The sequence below is a fragment of the Limulus polyphemus genome, unplaced genomic scaffold (genome assembly GCF_000517525.1).
Source record: "Limulus polyphemus unplaced genomic scaffold, Limulus_polyphemus-2.1.2 Scaffold293, whole genome shotgun sequence".
In the NCBI taxonomy this organism is placed as follows: Eukaryota; Metazoa; Arthropoda; class Merostomata; order Xiphosura; family Limulidae; genus Limulus; species Limulus polyphemus.
Genome location: NW_013665903.1, coordinates 356,636 through 372,843, shown reverse-complemented (window position 1 = coordinate 372,843; position 16,208 = coordinate 356,636). Strand labels below are relative to the sequence as shown.

The 16,208-nt window shown below is 32.8% G+C and overlaps 1 protein-coding gene across 1 annotated transcript in view; it reads right to left on the bottom strand.

The window, feature by feature from the left end:
• Positions 1-293: 293 nt before the first annotated feature.
• The window catches only part of LOC106457118, a 38,425-nt gene continuing 22,510 nt past the window's right edge, over positions 294-16,208 (bottom strand). The window contains exons 2-6 of the mRNA XM_013916502.2: positions 8,952-9,430; positions 6,843-7,081; positions 5,909-5,986; positions 3,813-3,984; positions 294-3,320 (exon numbers count right to left, since the gene is read on the bottom strand). Of these exons, the coding sequence (XP_013771956.1) occupies positions 3,114-3,320; positions 3,813-3,984; positions 5,909-5,986; positions 6,843-7,081; positions 8,952-9,320 (1,065 nt within the window). The 5' untranslated portion in view covers positions 9,321-9,430 and the 3' untranslated portion in view covers positions 294-3,113. The remainder of the gene's footprint in view (positions 3,321-3,812; positions 3,985-5,908; positions 5,987-6,842; positions 7,082-8,951; positions 9,431-16,208) is intronic.

Here is a 16,208-nt window from a genome sequence, read left to right as displayed (position 1 = left end):
TAAGGAAAGTACAACAGAAACAAGAAAACTATGGGTACTTAACTTACTGAGGTAAGGAAAGTACAACAGAAACAAGAAAACTATGGACACTTAAGTTACTGAGCTAAGGAAAGTACAACAGAAACAAGAAAACTATGGACATGTTGTACTTTCCTTACCTCAGTAAGTTAAGTATCCATAGTTTTTTGTTTCTGTTAAACTTTTCTTAGCTCAGCAAGTTAAGTATCCATAGTTTTCTTGTTCCTTGTACTTCCTTACCTCAGCAAGTTAAGTATCCATAGTTTTATTGTTTCGTTACTTTCCTTACCTCAGCAAGTTAAGTATCCATAGTTTTATTGTCTCTGTTGTACTTTCTTTACCTTAGTAAGTTAAGTATCCATAGTTTTCTTGTTTATGTTGTACTTTTATTAGCTCAACAAGATAAATATCATCTCTCAATACAACACGTGTTTTCAATTCAATTGAATATAAACAAACATGAGATATAGTTGTTACTCGATTGTGGATAACCAACTTTTGCTTCCTCTTGTATTACAAGACAAAAAAAGCAAATTTGAAATTCTTTGCTACGACATTTGAACAAATGACTGAAAAGTTTAGGAAATATTAAAATGTATTAACATACAAACATTTCGAATAATAAAAGAGAATTATAAGTCTTCTTCAATACAACTTTTACGGCAATGTGGATTATAAAATGCCCAAATGAGTTAACATTTTAAAGTATTCACGCATTATTGTAGAGAAACAACATCAGAATTTTGTAAACAAGTTTTAGTTAACAGTATACAATACTACGAAACAGCATTAATAAAGACTCGTAATTATATACATAATGTATCTTAAAATAGGGGGAAAAAAAACAACATGCGTTGAAACCCATGAGAAAATATTTTTTTAATTTTAGGCTTTTTACGACAATAACAGTAAATCGTCACTCCTAATATTCAGAAGCGCGTAAGGTCAACAGAAGAGAAGTTAGTACCAGAAAAGAAAGCCGATAATTCGAGTGCTTTTGGAAAGTAGATTTTCCTTCATCAGGAGTGAATGTTTGATATCCACTGTATGTATGGTGATCAGTTATATAGTTGTTATACCGGAAGTGAGATGTCACAAACTCCTAATAATATGACATCAACTGTGAAATAGCATTGTGTGTATGTGATGTGTAAGTTGTGGGAAGCAAAGAAAAAGAGTAATTTTGAAATAAGCACGACTTACAAGAAAATGTGTTTATGTAAGAAATAATGTTCAGAACGGTATGTATTTTTCTCATAAAGAAAAGTTGGACTGAAGAGGACACGGGAAAGTGTCGAAACCTGTTTCCATGTAAACTTCTTGTTCCGACAATAGTGGATGTAAACTTTATTTTATTTTAAATGTTCAGAACATTTGAGAGATTGATCCACAAAAGTACTTAATGAGACAGGGACTGGAACAACCTTAAGAAATGAAATCTAGTAATTATACACTTATCAATTTGAACATAAAAATAATAGACATTAAATAACCCTAATGGCAAGCTTGATGGCTTATGCACTAAAAACCATGTAAAGCAAAACGCAGACAGCCCATTGTATAACTTTGCCTTAATTAAACACAACCAAAGAGATATTAGATAAAAAATTATAATACAGAGATTAAAATGTTTTAAATTAAGAAATGAGAGTAAAAACGTCATTACTACGATAAGAAATAAATTAATTTCAAAACAAAATTTGCTAAGATTTTCCAGAAATACTTTGGGTTAAAGAGCGAAGATAATTAAAACCGGGGTCAAAGTTCATACCATATAGGATGACAGCGTCAAAACACTCATCCTGTAGGCCTGTTCTATTTTTCTGTCGGTATTTGATTTAGACCCGGTTTCAATACCAGCGAGAACTATGTCATTTGTGGAGTGGTCAGGCTGGTTGAAGCGTAGGCTACAAGATCTATATATGTATTGACAGAGGATTTGAGGTTATTGAACCGTCCTCTAGCGGTAGTTTGGGTATGTTCAACATACCGATGAGTGCATTGTTTTCACTGTACAAGATATATCATGTTTGAAGTTGAAAAGAGATTGGCTTTGTTGTGCTGTAATGGTTTTTCTCTTGTTAGTCAGGGAAATTTCCGGTAGCGGTGATAACGTCTGTCATCCAGCTAAGTTACAAGGGGAACAGGTATTCTGTGGCACGGTTTAATTGATTTTTGCAGGAACAAAATTATATCTAAAGCTTTTGGTTTTCAGAAGAAAACAACAGGAAATTCTAAGAGCATTTGATTTAGACGCGTACTGAGCTGAGGAAGAGGAAAATATTTGTTTAAAGGGTCGTAAAGTATTTTCAGGTTTTGGAAATATTTGTTAACCAGAGGAACTATTATATTGTTTAAAATTTGTATGGTTGAGGGACAAAACATATGGAATTTTGTCAGCTTTATAATTTTTTTTTTATTTCGGAAATTTTACAGCCTCTTTCTTACATGAGTATTTTTACTTCCAGAGTCTCATTATGTTTTGTAATCATTATTCTCAGCGCAGACACTTTTCATGTGAAAAGTTAGACTGTTGGTAATGTTACGATTGATATATGATGGATGGCAGCTTTGATGGTGGAGTTATTATTGTGAGTTTGTCCAACATCATAATGTTTATGTATTTTCATGATATGAAAGCATAACCAAGATATCTGGGATATTCAATGTTATAGATTAATGAGGTGAATTTATGAACTTAGTTTTTTTGAAATGATCTATTTCCAATATAATAATTTAGAATAACTTACTCCTGTAAAACAAAAAATCATTAATGTTAAATAACTAGTACGATTTGTGCAATTGTTTCTCACCAATAAATATTTTAACAGTTCTATACAATTTTGTATTAAAATATATTATTATGGTACAAATATAGCGAGTTTACAATGTTGGGCACAAGCAAACTATGCGCAACTGGATAATAACTGATATGGCAACATGGTGAAATTGTTTGTTTTGCGGAAATCTATCAGATGATGTCAGGCGAAACGTCGCCTTTAATTTTATTTATGTTTTTAATTATCCCAGCTGAAAACTGGATGAAATTGTTAAGACGAAACAAGTTATCTTCTCAATCACAAATTGCATTGATTTCACACATTTAGGTCCGCTAACGTTCTTCTGAAGTCAGTCAAGTTGAAAGAAGGATCCTGATCAATGTCCACAAGTTCCTCATGGTAGTTTAGCCGATGCCAGATGGGGCTGTGCCGCGATATTCTGAGCGGACATGGTAAAAGTTCAGGCATAACTGAATGATGGGTGATTAAGGCCGAAAGAGTGGAAAACTCTTTTGTAAAGCCCTTCAAAAGATATACAATTATAGTAGTAGTAAGCAATGAGGTTAAAATAATTTCTCAAACGTCTCAAAAGAAATTAAACTTAAAACATTTCGTATTTATTAAATTAGCTCAGGTGCAGACTCCAGCTATTTTCGCATGGTATAAAAATAGCATCAAACTCAAAAGAATTACACAAATATTAATAATAATAACAAACTCGACAAGACTTGAGAAAGAGACTGAAGCAAAAAAGTATTTATAAAAAAATGATAAATTACCATTGTAATTTTTTTTTGCCTTTTGATTTCGCATTGAGCCACTGAAAGAAGTTTCACACTATATTGTATACTTTTACTTGCTTTCACACTATATTGTATACTTTTACTTGCTTTCACACTATATTGTATACTTTAACTTGCTTTCTGGCACACCAGCAAATTACATTTTTATGTTTTCAGTAAAACTATGGGTAAAATTTTGTAGCTGCATGCTTTATGAAGTGAAATGTTTTACCTTTATTTTATATCCACGAATGGTTTTCAAGATAAGGTAATGAGCGATTCCAGTGGGTTGGAAAGTTAACGGTACACGCAGAGAGAGAGCGTAACATCCAGGTTTACTTGTACTTTTTCGCACTAAAAATGATCCAACCGGCTCATTGGCAATAACTTCAAGAACTATTTCCCTATGGAAAAAAAAACAACAAAACAAACACAATAAATAAACAGACGATAGGGGATCTCAGACTAGACATGTTGTCATACACGTCGAATCAATGTTATTTTACTGACAGAATGATTTTTATGAATGATAAGAAAATAAAATATTAAAAGTAGATTTGATCCCTGGTGGTAATAGAACGAATTTAAAGAACATATTCTGCTGTTACACAATACAGATGCATATGGTTGATAACTTAATTCTAAGAAATTTAATAAGAAAGAAAATATAAGGAGAAATATTATATAGTAAGCTTTCTCGCCAAACGGTGGCGGCACTTCATGGAGTACAAAGGTTGGTGCTAATGATGTTTGGTGAAAGTAATGGAGATAGAGTGGTTTATACTGCAATTCAAAAATTAATTCCCTTCCCAGTTCTTGTGATTGATAATTAAGTTAATTGAAATAGATAATAAATGAATAACTAGTTATAGATACTGTTGTGATATTTATTCTCATCCTAAAAATCTGATTTGTAGATGATTTAACTGAAATTTATTATGTTTGATGTTTATTATTGAGCACAAAGCTATACAAAGGGTTACTTGTGCTCTGCCCACCACGGGTATCGAAACCTGGTTTCTAGCGGTACAAGTCCGTAGACATATCGCAGTTCATTTGCGTAATATTCGCACCATAACAGTCATTGTTCATCTATATAGCTCATAGAACACTACTATTTTATTGTATCCCAGTCATCCTGGTGAGCCCTGGTATTGGGAGAAAGGGATAGTCGGCACTGGATATGACAGATGTAGTGTGGTTAACATATTCTTTGGTTTCAGTTATGGGCTCTTAGATTTAAAAATTATTTTTACTGTTATATCGGCTACGTGTTCCAAACCAGATATGAAAATAGATCTGTTTTCAGTGACAAAACGTGCTATGCATATTTTACACCAGTTCATTGATTTGGGTAGTTGATTAGCTTCGGATCCGCACAGATTAAGAATTCAGTCAACAAAACCAATAATGAGAGTTAAGATCTGATACGAGAAATCGATCAGTTGTTCAACGTAGAAACAATTTTAATCCTGCTTGAGTTTAGAGAATTAATCGTACATATGCAAATATAGTCAGTATTGTTTACAAGCGTACGAATTTTCTTGTAGAAATGTTTGTTTCTAACTAATTATCTTTAACATGATTAAACTTGTTTAACAGCAGTTTCGTGACGAACGATCGAACAACACTAACAAATCTCGTGCAACAGAAAATGAAAGCTCACGGTAAACAAGATTACTCTCCCTTCTTTTAATGGATTAAAGAACAATCGGCGCATGGTTTTTACATATATGCGGTTCTCTTCACACAAAAATACCAAAATTGACGACAGTTTTGCACCTAATACTTAATATATTTTTTTTTATCGTTTACATGCTTTGTATATATATATATATATATATATATATAAAGATTTATTTAAACTTTATATTTTTCTTTCGTACTGTGCTGCTTTTAATAATTACTATAAGTGTATAAATGGATAAAGTTTTATTTATTTTATTATTTTAAAATGCCCAGTGAGTAGCGAAAAGTTTGTGAACCTAAGAATAACAATATTAGGTGTCAAACCGGTAAACTCCAGCCTGGTTAGCTGGTTGTTTGAAAGCGTACTTAGAATAATAACAAGTTTATGATAACTGGAACTGAGCCACACTTCTTTCTACTTCGTCCTCCGGTGGGTCAGCGATAAGTTTACGGATTTACGCTAAACTCCGGGGTTCGATTCCGGCAATGGATACAGCTTACAGCCCAATGTGGCATAGCTCTAAAAAACACATGCATTTTCTACTTTATCCTCCGAAACAGTTAGTTTTATCTTTACTACTTTATAAACAATTCAGATTTTTCTCACACAGATCAAATAATACAATAAACCAGAATTACCTAGGAATCCCTGCCTGAAACCAAGCTGCTTCACGAAGGCCCCTTTCTTCCGACGTAGTGGGCTCCAGTGAGTCGTGCCTGAAATAAAGGATAATGTAGAACATCGTAAAATGTCGACTGTATTATTCGTAAAAATGCGATTTCTACTTTGTGTCAATCGATTGTATGTTCTGGGTTATTTTAAACGCTATTATATAATAGTTAGTGTAAATTGATTTAACAAAATTGTTACATTTGCACGTTTCTTTTAATTAAAATCATTTTCACTTAAGTACTAATTCTAATTCCTGACATCAAAAAGAAGAAAGTTTATACTTATAAGTATTCTATTCAGAGGTTCTGCTGAATACTGCCTTTTTTACACAGTTGTAGGTATTCTGTTTAAAAATTCTACTGAATACTGTTCCTTTCACATTGTAGGCATTCTGTTTTAAGGTTCTACTGAATACTGCTCCTTCCACATTGTAGGTATTCTGTTTAAAGGTTCTACTGAATACTGTTCCTTTCACATTGTAGGCATTCTGTTTAAAGGTTCTACTGAATATTGCTCCTTTCACACAATTGTAGATATTTTAACTATTTACAGTCTTAAAGAATATTTCTCTTTCTCACTGTTCTATTTATTTATCTGTTTAATAGTCTTACGTTGATACTCCTACATTTACAGCTGTAGATATTCTAACTGTTTACAGGTTCTAATAACTATTGCTCCTTTCACACAATTGTATATATTTAACTGTTTACTGGTCGTACTTAACAGTGCTCCTCACACAGCTTTAATTATTCTGTTTACAGTTCTTAATGAATACTGCTGCTTTCACATAAACAAAGCGTCAAGACGTACGATTATAGATATACAGAATACAGGTTTATATTTTTTTGGTGGATTACATTTGTTTTATAAACAAGTGTGATATTCGATTATTTTACCTACCTTTCTGGTGGTGGTGGTGGTGACCAACCATCATTCCTGGTTATCATCTGGGTTGTAAATCCTTGATCAAGAGAGCCTTCTGAAAGAGAACGCAGCTGTGGTAGATTTTTTAACGTTATGGTATTGCTTGGTGAAGTAATATTGGAATCACAAGGAGGTAGGCAGTGAAGATTAGTCATAGTGCTATGATTTTCCGGTAGATGGAACTGCATGTCGAGAGCTTCATTTACGAACTCACGCTGTTCGAATTAAAATGTATTTAATTGTTTCAAATTTAAATATTAAACACACAAACATAATTACAAATAAGCATATTGAAATGTATACTCAGTTAACGACATTGTTTAATGTAAATGTTATGTACTTCTATAAGAAATTTCATGGTAGATTTTAGATAAAAGTAGGCGGATAGTTGCTCCCACATTTAAATATCTTGTGTGAGGATAACATATCATGTGGAGTATCACAACTTGTTGGTTCTTTGACATTATGTGGGCAAACTTATGTTCTATTCTAGCCTTTTAAAACAGGTGTAAATGAAAAAAAAAGGGTAAAAGTAAAGTTTAGACTACTCCTTATAATAAAAAATGTAGAAACAAAAGTTACTTCCAATTACTACATGTTTTTATATGATTAAAATAAACCTCAAACTTTAGACGCCAAATATTTGTCAAGATTCATTGATTTTGTTTGATTTACTTTCTTGGGCCATATAATAGTATGCCATTCAAAATTAGCATCTCGTTAACAAATTGGGTTTTTATTTAAAACAGTCGAGCGTTCCCTTTGAATCTAACAGCAGAGAGAAAGTTGTATAACACTGAAGAAAAATGAGACCTAAAAATATTTCTTTCTTTCATCAATAAACCTGAATAAAGTTGGTGAAGAAAATAATCAATTTATTAATTACTGATTGATAAAAAGTAGGATGGATGTATTAACAAGTCTTCTAAGTTAATAAACGTTTGTAAACAGTAAAATACAAGTAAGCTGGTATTTGTTTGTTTTTTTTCCCCCATAGTCCTTGCGGAGCCGATCTTGCTCTGCCATCGTTTTTAAAGCTGTTTCTTACGTCAAGGACAGCCTTCCCTCTTTGAAAGGACGAGCATGTTTGGTGTGACGGGGATTCGAACCCTCGACCATCAGATTGCGAGTTGAGCGCCTTAATCCACCTGGCCATGCCGGGCCGGTATTTGTTTGTACTTTCTAAATTCAATTGAACTTGGTTCAGTTGTATCACACTGAAAGAAAACACTAAACTTCCATCTGGTGGTAAGGGACTTCCTCAAAATATTGATTTTAAAATGTTAATAATACTTCTTAGTAAATAAATACGACACGTTATTAAAATACTGTATTATATTAGGGAAGATAGTAATATAAATACTACAGATAGCCCATTTTATAGCTTCGTGCTTAACAACAAACTAAACAAAATAACTTAATGTTTCGTGTAGGTATAGGGAACAACACTTTTCCTAGATAGCAGTACTGAAAACAAAATCTATTATCTAGATATTTTATGCAAAATAGTTTAGAAGAAAGATACAATACCTTTATGTAATAGAACTCACAATTTAAATACTTTTAACAGTTTTTGAAACAGTTTTAACAGTTTTTCCAATTTTTGAAACACATCCTCCGGGGCACAGCAAATATTGTCATTTGAACTAAGTTTTGACTGATGGCCAACAAATATAAGAACTTTGTTCTCCATAATTTTGTTGCAAGGCCATGTGGCAGCGATAGCAGCTCATCAAGTAATGGGATTCATGGATCCTGTTGCAAAGTACACTAGACTTTGGTATTTGTAAATATACCCAAATCACTTATTGGGGGTGGGGGGAGTTCATATTGTATATTAGATACGAGAACACTACCTACATAATATTAATAAATGAATGTTAGACAGTGAAACAAACATCTAATTTCTATTTTATTAGTGCTCATTAGAACATTCACAAATCAAAGAGCTAGAGAAAATAAAATATATATTAGAATAGTATATACTTGTTGTATTCCCAACGATGCTTAAGAAATGTGTATCAAATGAACCATTTATTCTTTAAGTCAATCGTTAATGAAAATATCAAAAACTTGTACACGTACGTTCTTACTTGTTTTTTTAATACAGCTCTCAGTCTCATTCAACATAAAACTCGATTGAAATTTTCTGTTGTGAACACGCTTAGGCGGAAGAGAGTACTTGGTATCTCTCCTCTCAACAAAAAAATCGTTACTGTTATCATCAGATTCATCGTTGGTTAGATCTACGGTTTTCACTAAAGGGGGCTTTTCCGGAAGATGTTGGTTCAAGTCTGTTGGAGAGTTGTTTTCACTACAGCTTGTACTGGATGTGGGGGTCGTTGGCGGGACTTCACCGGAACCGAAGTGAAGCGGAAGTGACAGAGACTGTCGGGCTACAGAAGACCACTGTGTTAATGTGGCCTCTGGTAGAGAGCTAATTTCTCCATCCATAGTTGTCCTAAACAAGTTGGGTTATATTATGGTGAAAGACCGTCACACTGATCACCTTTAGGACAATGTGCACTCTAAGTTAGAAGTATATTCTTGTCTTCATGTTTCACCTGTAAACAAACATACAATTTAGATGAAATCAGTAAATTCTAAGAATTTTTTTACCTTAAAAGAACTTGAATAAATGAAAGACTTGTAGACGCTTTTGTTGTTGAACATCTGTAGGCATTGATGTAATATTTCATCAGAAGAACAAATAAACGGTTGAGACACACGCTTGGATGTCCTTTAGTTAACAAGAAATGAGCATCCGTAAATTAAGATGTATGGTTACTTTAAGCTCCTATGGATGGATATACATATAAAAGTATTTAAATACTTTGTTGTAGTAGCTCTCTAAATGTACTGTTTATCTTCTTGTGTTTCTGTGTTGACGACATTTTAATGAAAAAAATTATATATTGGTAATTTTTTCACAAAAATTCTGCTTATTTAAACTACACATATTGGAAAACATTATTAAAATGTTTGGAACAGTTGATGAGTACAATTATCATGGATGTTAGAAGCATGAAGTATTACTATGTCGCTTTTAGTAATTCACAACCACACTTTCTCCAAACACACATTACTACACAGACTTTACTCACACAGTTTCAACCGACGAATGCTATTATACAGTTTCTTTCCAAAACATGCTGCTAAGCAACTGTCAATGACTCACAAACATATTCCTCCAAAAACACGTTTCTTGTTAATTTCAATGACCAAAACCACGATTCAGTTTCATCCAAACAAATATTACCATGTAACGTTCAATGACTCACGACCACTTTCATCCAAATAATTATTACTGTGTAACGTTCAGTGACTCACAATCAGTTTCGTCGAAACAAATATTACTGTTTAACGTTCAATGACTCACGATCAGTTTCATCCAAACAAATATTACTGTTTAACGTTCAGTGACTCCAAACCAACTTCACACATATTATTCTGCAACTTGCAGTTACTCGTATCCATCTTAACTCTTAAATTGTTTTCTTTAGTTTTCCTCTTGCAATCATATTTTTGTTGATTCAAGGTTAGTTTCTACTTGCTAAAAATGAAATTTTAAAATAAAGTCATGTCTTTTTTATTTTTACTGCAATAAGTCACCGTGTTCACTATTTTCTCTTTATTGAACTATATCACACTATAACGGCAAGATATCGTTTCTATAGGATTTCAACCGCAATCCCCAGCTTCATTTTATGTCAGAAATATTAGCTTTTTATTTCTGATTCGTCTGTTTCTAATCATTAAACACTGAACTTTCACAAATTTTCAGAGAAAGACTTTTACAGTGTGATTCAGGATTTCACTTACAAGCTGTAAGAAGCCCAGTAAGTCTGACACTGTTTTCTTCTACTACTACTAGAGGCCCAATACGTAAAACTCTAATGCCTTTTTATTCACATTCTAGACGTATTATTAGGGTGATAAGAAAAAAAGTTAACAAAAGTAGTTTTAAGTAATCCCATTGAAATTCATCGGTTTATATTGTAACGTACTTATCGAGCAAAAACAACCTGTGCAGTCGCATATACCGCTAGCAACAACAGATATATTAGACATTTACAGATATAATTATTTTGGATGCTAACAACAACAGATATCTTAGACATTTACAGATATAACTATTTTGAATGCTAGCAACAACACATATCTTAGATGTTTACGGATATGAATATCTCGAACAGTGTCAACAACAGATAGCTTAGATATTTGCAAACAACTAATGCTAGAAAACAACAGATATCATAATATCATGGATATTTACAGATATAATTATTTGAACGCTGGCAACAGCAGACATCGTAGATATTTGCAAACAACAACGATGTCTGCTGTTGCTAGCGTTCAAATAATTATATCTGTAAATATCCATGATATTATGATATCTGTTGTTTTCTAGCATTCAAAATAGATATTTGTAATATAACGTTCATGTGTTCATACGACAATTAGGTTTCTTACTTTAGATGTAGTAACTCGATGTTTCATAAGGACAGATATTATGGTATATGATGCTGTCTTGTCTTATACCCTATGTTTTGGTTCCACCTTCAGTTATATGCACTGTATTTAACGATATTTATACCATAGTAACTAAAGAAAAAAGCTCCATAAATAAGTGTATTTAATGTATTTATACCATAGTAACTAAAGAAAAAAGCTCCATAAATAAGTGTATTTAATGATATTTATACCATAGTAACTAAAGAAAAAAGCTCCATAAATAAGTGTATTTATACCATAGTAACTAAAGAAAAAGCTCCATAAATAAGTGTATTTATACCAACTGATATTTATACCATAGTAACTAAAGAAAAAAGCTCCATAAATAAGTGTATTTATTTATACCATAGTAACTAAAGAAAAAAGCTCCATGAATTAATGCAAATTATTTTTTTAAACAATATCTCTAATACCGGCTAATGAGATTTTGAGAAAAGATAATCAGCCATTTCTGTAATTTCCAGCTCAGGAGAATAAACTTCAGCGTTAAGAAACTTTAAATTAACGTTAAAGGAGAGGCGGTTTTTATTAATCTCCCAGGGGCTCAGCTGTAAGTCTGAAGGTTTATAACGCTAAAATCGGATTTCGATACCTGTGGTAGAGGTAACACAGATAGCCCATTGTGTATCTTTATGTTTAACAACCAACAAATAAAATTTTGTTAATATATCTGAAACAAAAAACAAAAACGCTGTAACATCAAACTGACGTATTGTTCAAACGTCTCCAGCTCGGGAAATTTTCTAACACATTGCTCAAGGTATATGATCCTTCCGCTTCAGGTAACTATGAAGTCAAATATTATCTGCAACGTTATTAAGAGCCTTGAACGTAGCGTGTAGTCGTTAGATGGCTCTGTCACACAAGATCTGCAATTTAATAATAGGCTTTGATTGTATCTTTAAGTTAGATGAAACCCACTTCATAAAATGAATTTATTTCCATGTCAATATAAACCCTAATATATGCTTGTAGAAATGTAGTACAGATATATCGATTTTTTGAAACGTTCTTGAGTTAAGACCGTGTTTACTATTTTAAAAATATTAAATCAACAACGTAATAAATCTTTTGTGTTATATTGACTTCAAAAACAACAACATAGAACCATTGAAATAGACAAGGAACAGAGTAAAATATTCTTTAGTTTACAGCAATAAAACAAAATATCGTTCATCCAGTTTTTATCCCTCATCCATTATCATCGTTGGTAACCCTTTAATCGACAACACGGTATCTTATATACATTTAATGCTGTTTCCTGGACTAGCTGTAACTTTTCATTATTAGTAAGTTTTATAATCCCTTAAAAAAAATATAATTTACTCACCCTCTGTAAAAGTCCCTGTGCAGTAAAAGCAAAGGCTTGAGTATAAAATGTGTCTATGTTGATTATATACATCTGTTTGAGATCTTGGTAGAGAGGCTCAGTTGAAGGTGAAAATAATATTCCTTAAAATCGTATATTAGTGAATTCTAACAGAAAACTATCCATCTACAATTAAAATATTGTTTTATTTACTGCATTTATCAGAACGTTTTTTTGTAAAACCTGCTCTAAGAGTAAGATCTAAAGATTGGAAAATTTTCAAACTTTATTTATTACTCTGTGGATGATGTTAGAGCCACAAGCGAGTCACATAAACTATCTAAACATGAAAGTAAGATCTTCTTTTGTCAGAAGTTTAGCATACACTCTAGTGGGAATATAATTCTGCGCCTCATGTTACATGAAAACTGTTAGTAATACATTTTTACACTCCGTTAAATGTTGTGAATGAAGTTTCATCATTATCGTTCCGCAGTTAACTGACCTGAAAGAAGTTAAAACTCTTCGTTCCACAGTTAAGTGATGTGGATGGAGTTAATGAGAAATAAATTTTACAAGCAATGATAAGGCTGTTACATCCAAACAATTATAGAAATGCAGGTTTTCAAGGTTTGTTCGACATATGACTGATGGGAACAAGGTTTTATATCTCAGGACACAGAGTTATTTGATGAAAATGGATCTTTACATTCCATGTAGACAGCTAGCTGGCGTGAATGATGTTTCACACTTAACTGATGGGGACTAGCATAAAGTACTCATTCTCCTCTGAAAGGTTCAAAAGCCCCCCTCAGGATTCACAGAGGCTCTAATGTACCGCTCAAGCCCCTCCATCATCCCCAATTTCGTACCCGAAAGAAACCCCCGTTAAGACACACGTTCGTGATTCTTGAAAATGAGTGTCAAGTTTGACCCCGCTAGCTTGTGAGTGAGGAAATGAACCTGGTTTCAAACCTGGCGCTCAGGTCAGAACACAAAATTGGATCCCAGATTCAGGTTCATCGATCCTGAGTGACCTTACCTTCTCTTTATATAGATAAGGACACCCTCGGACCACCTGGAATCTACCTAGCTTCAAAATCGTGGAATGACTTCACAGACAAGCAAACAAATTCACATAGAATATGAATTAACTAAGGATGAATAAACGAAAATACTGAAGAGTTAAAGTAAGTGTGTTTAGTTCTCACATGTTGTTAAATGAGTAAAAAGAACTTATTTCGGTAGCTTGTAATTCGAACTGCTATGTTTTATCCTCAGAACTATAGTGACTCAAAACTCTCAACGAAATGAAAATCAGTAGACTTGCACACAGATCGATCATGTCGATACTTATATCGAAATTCTTTGTCGACAAAGAGTTTTATCAGTAATACACTGGTATCAGTTTGGATACTTGACAAAGAGTTTTATCAGTAATACACTGGTATCAGTTTGGATACTTGACAAAGAGTTTTATCAGTAATACACTGGTATCAGTTTGGATACTTGACAAAGAGTTTTATCAGTAATACACTGGTATCAGTTTGGATACTTGACAAAGAGTTTTATCAGTAATACACTGGTATCAGTTTGGATACTTGACAAAGAGTTTTATCAGTAATACACTGGTATCAGTTTGGATACTTTATGCGACTGATCTGATCACCCCAACCTTAGCATAAGTAATTAATAACGCTGTTAAAAAAAAGGGTATTTTGCTGTGAGAAGAATGTTCTGCCAATATTACAAATCTTACATAATTATATAACAGCAGTACAGCAGGGTAGTTATTACTATACGTGTGACATAATGATAATATAGAATTATACACAGCAAAGAGTTTCACCATAAATCTACATAATGTTGATCCACTGTATCTGTTCATGGAAATCATAGAACACAGGCGATATCTACAACTAACTCCACATAGTATTACATGTAGCTTTCTCTCTCAAATTGTTCTAGACGAATAGTCTCGTCGAACAAAAACTGACCTTGTATGTATGTAAATCTTATTATTTATTATCTGTTTGGTATCTTTAATCCTACCATTAAGGAGATGGCATAGCTAGATTTCCAAACCAGTAAAAGTCTTATTGTTCATAGTTCATGAGTTGAAAGTTAAGTATACTATTATAGGATTAGTACAGATACTGTGAACCATATAATTAGCTAATCAGTCGAAGATTATTCATACATAGAGAAAAGCAGCGCAAAGTAAAAGATAAAGCTTACCAAGTGTACTGTAAACGTTTATAACACACACACACACACATATGAGTATAATTATATCGGCAAAGTTTATTTCTGTATAATACACAGTTAAAGATAAGCTTGAGCGGAATTTTTACAGGACGTACATGAGGTTACTGTTCCATTGAAAATTATATTTATAATTGCCGATAAAATGAAATCGCAGGAAAAACAAAAGCATCAGTAGTTAGAGTTACTACTAAAAAGCAAAATTAGAAATGCTTAAATATTAAAATTTGTGTATATTATAAAACTATAGCCTTACTACGAACAGGATGCTTGGACGATAACACATATTATAAAACTATAGCCTTACTACGAACAGGATGCTTGGAGAAGAACACATATTATAAAACTATAGCCTTACTACGGACAGGATGCTTGGACGATAACACGTATTATAAAACTATAGCCTTACTACGAACCGGATGCTAGGACGATAACACATATTATAAAACTATAGCCTTACTACGAACAGGATGCTTGGACGAGAACACATATATTATAAGGCTATAGCTGTAATAATAATTGTGATGCTAGGACGATAACACATATTATAAAACTATAGCCGTCCTTAAAACGGGATGTTAGGAGGAGAACTCGTATTATGTACCAGTAGCCGTCCTAAGAATATAATGATAGAGCGATGATGCATATTAAAAAACTATAGACGTCCTAAGAACAGGATGCTAGGATGATAATACATGTTATAAAACTATAGACGTCCTAAAAACGGGAATGATAAAATGATAACACGTATTACAAAACTACACCCGTCCTGAGAACGGGATGCTAAAACAGTAACACATTAAGAACTATAGCCGTCCAAAAATTTGAATGATAGGACGATAACATGTATATTAGAAAACTATAACCATCCTAAAAACGGGATGCTAGGATGATAACACATATATTAGAAAACTATAGTCGTTCTAAGAACGGGAACGATAGGACGATAACACATATATTAGTAAATTATACCAGTCCTAAGAACAGATTGCAAGGACGATAACACAAATATTAATAAACCATTGTCGTCCTAAGAACGGAGTGTATTATATTTTTTGTTTATTTTGTCTCCTTTTCATATGCTAGATTTTTTGCGGTTAAAAAAAAAGATTACTTGTTTAGGACATATATTAGAAAACTATAGCTGTCCTAAGAACGGGATGCTAGGACAATAACACATATATTAGAAACTATAGCTGTCCTAAGAACGGGATGCTAGGACAATAACACATATATTAGAAACTATACTAGCT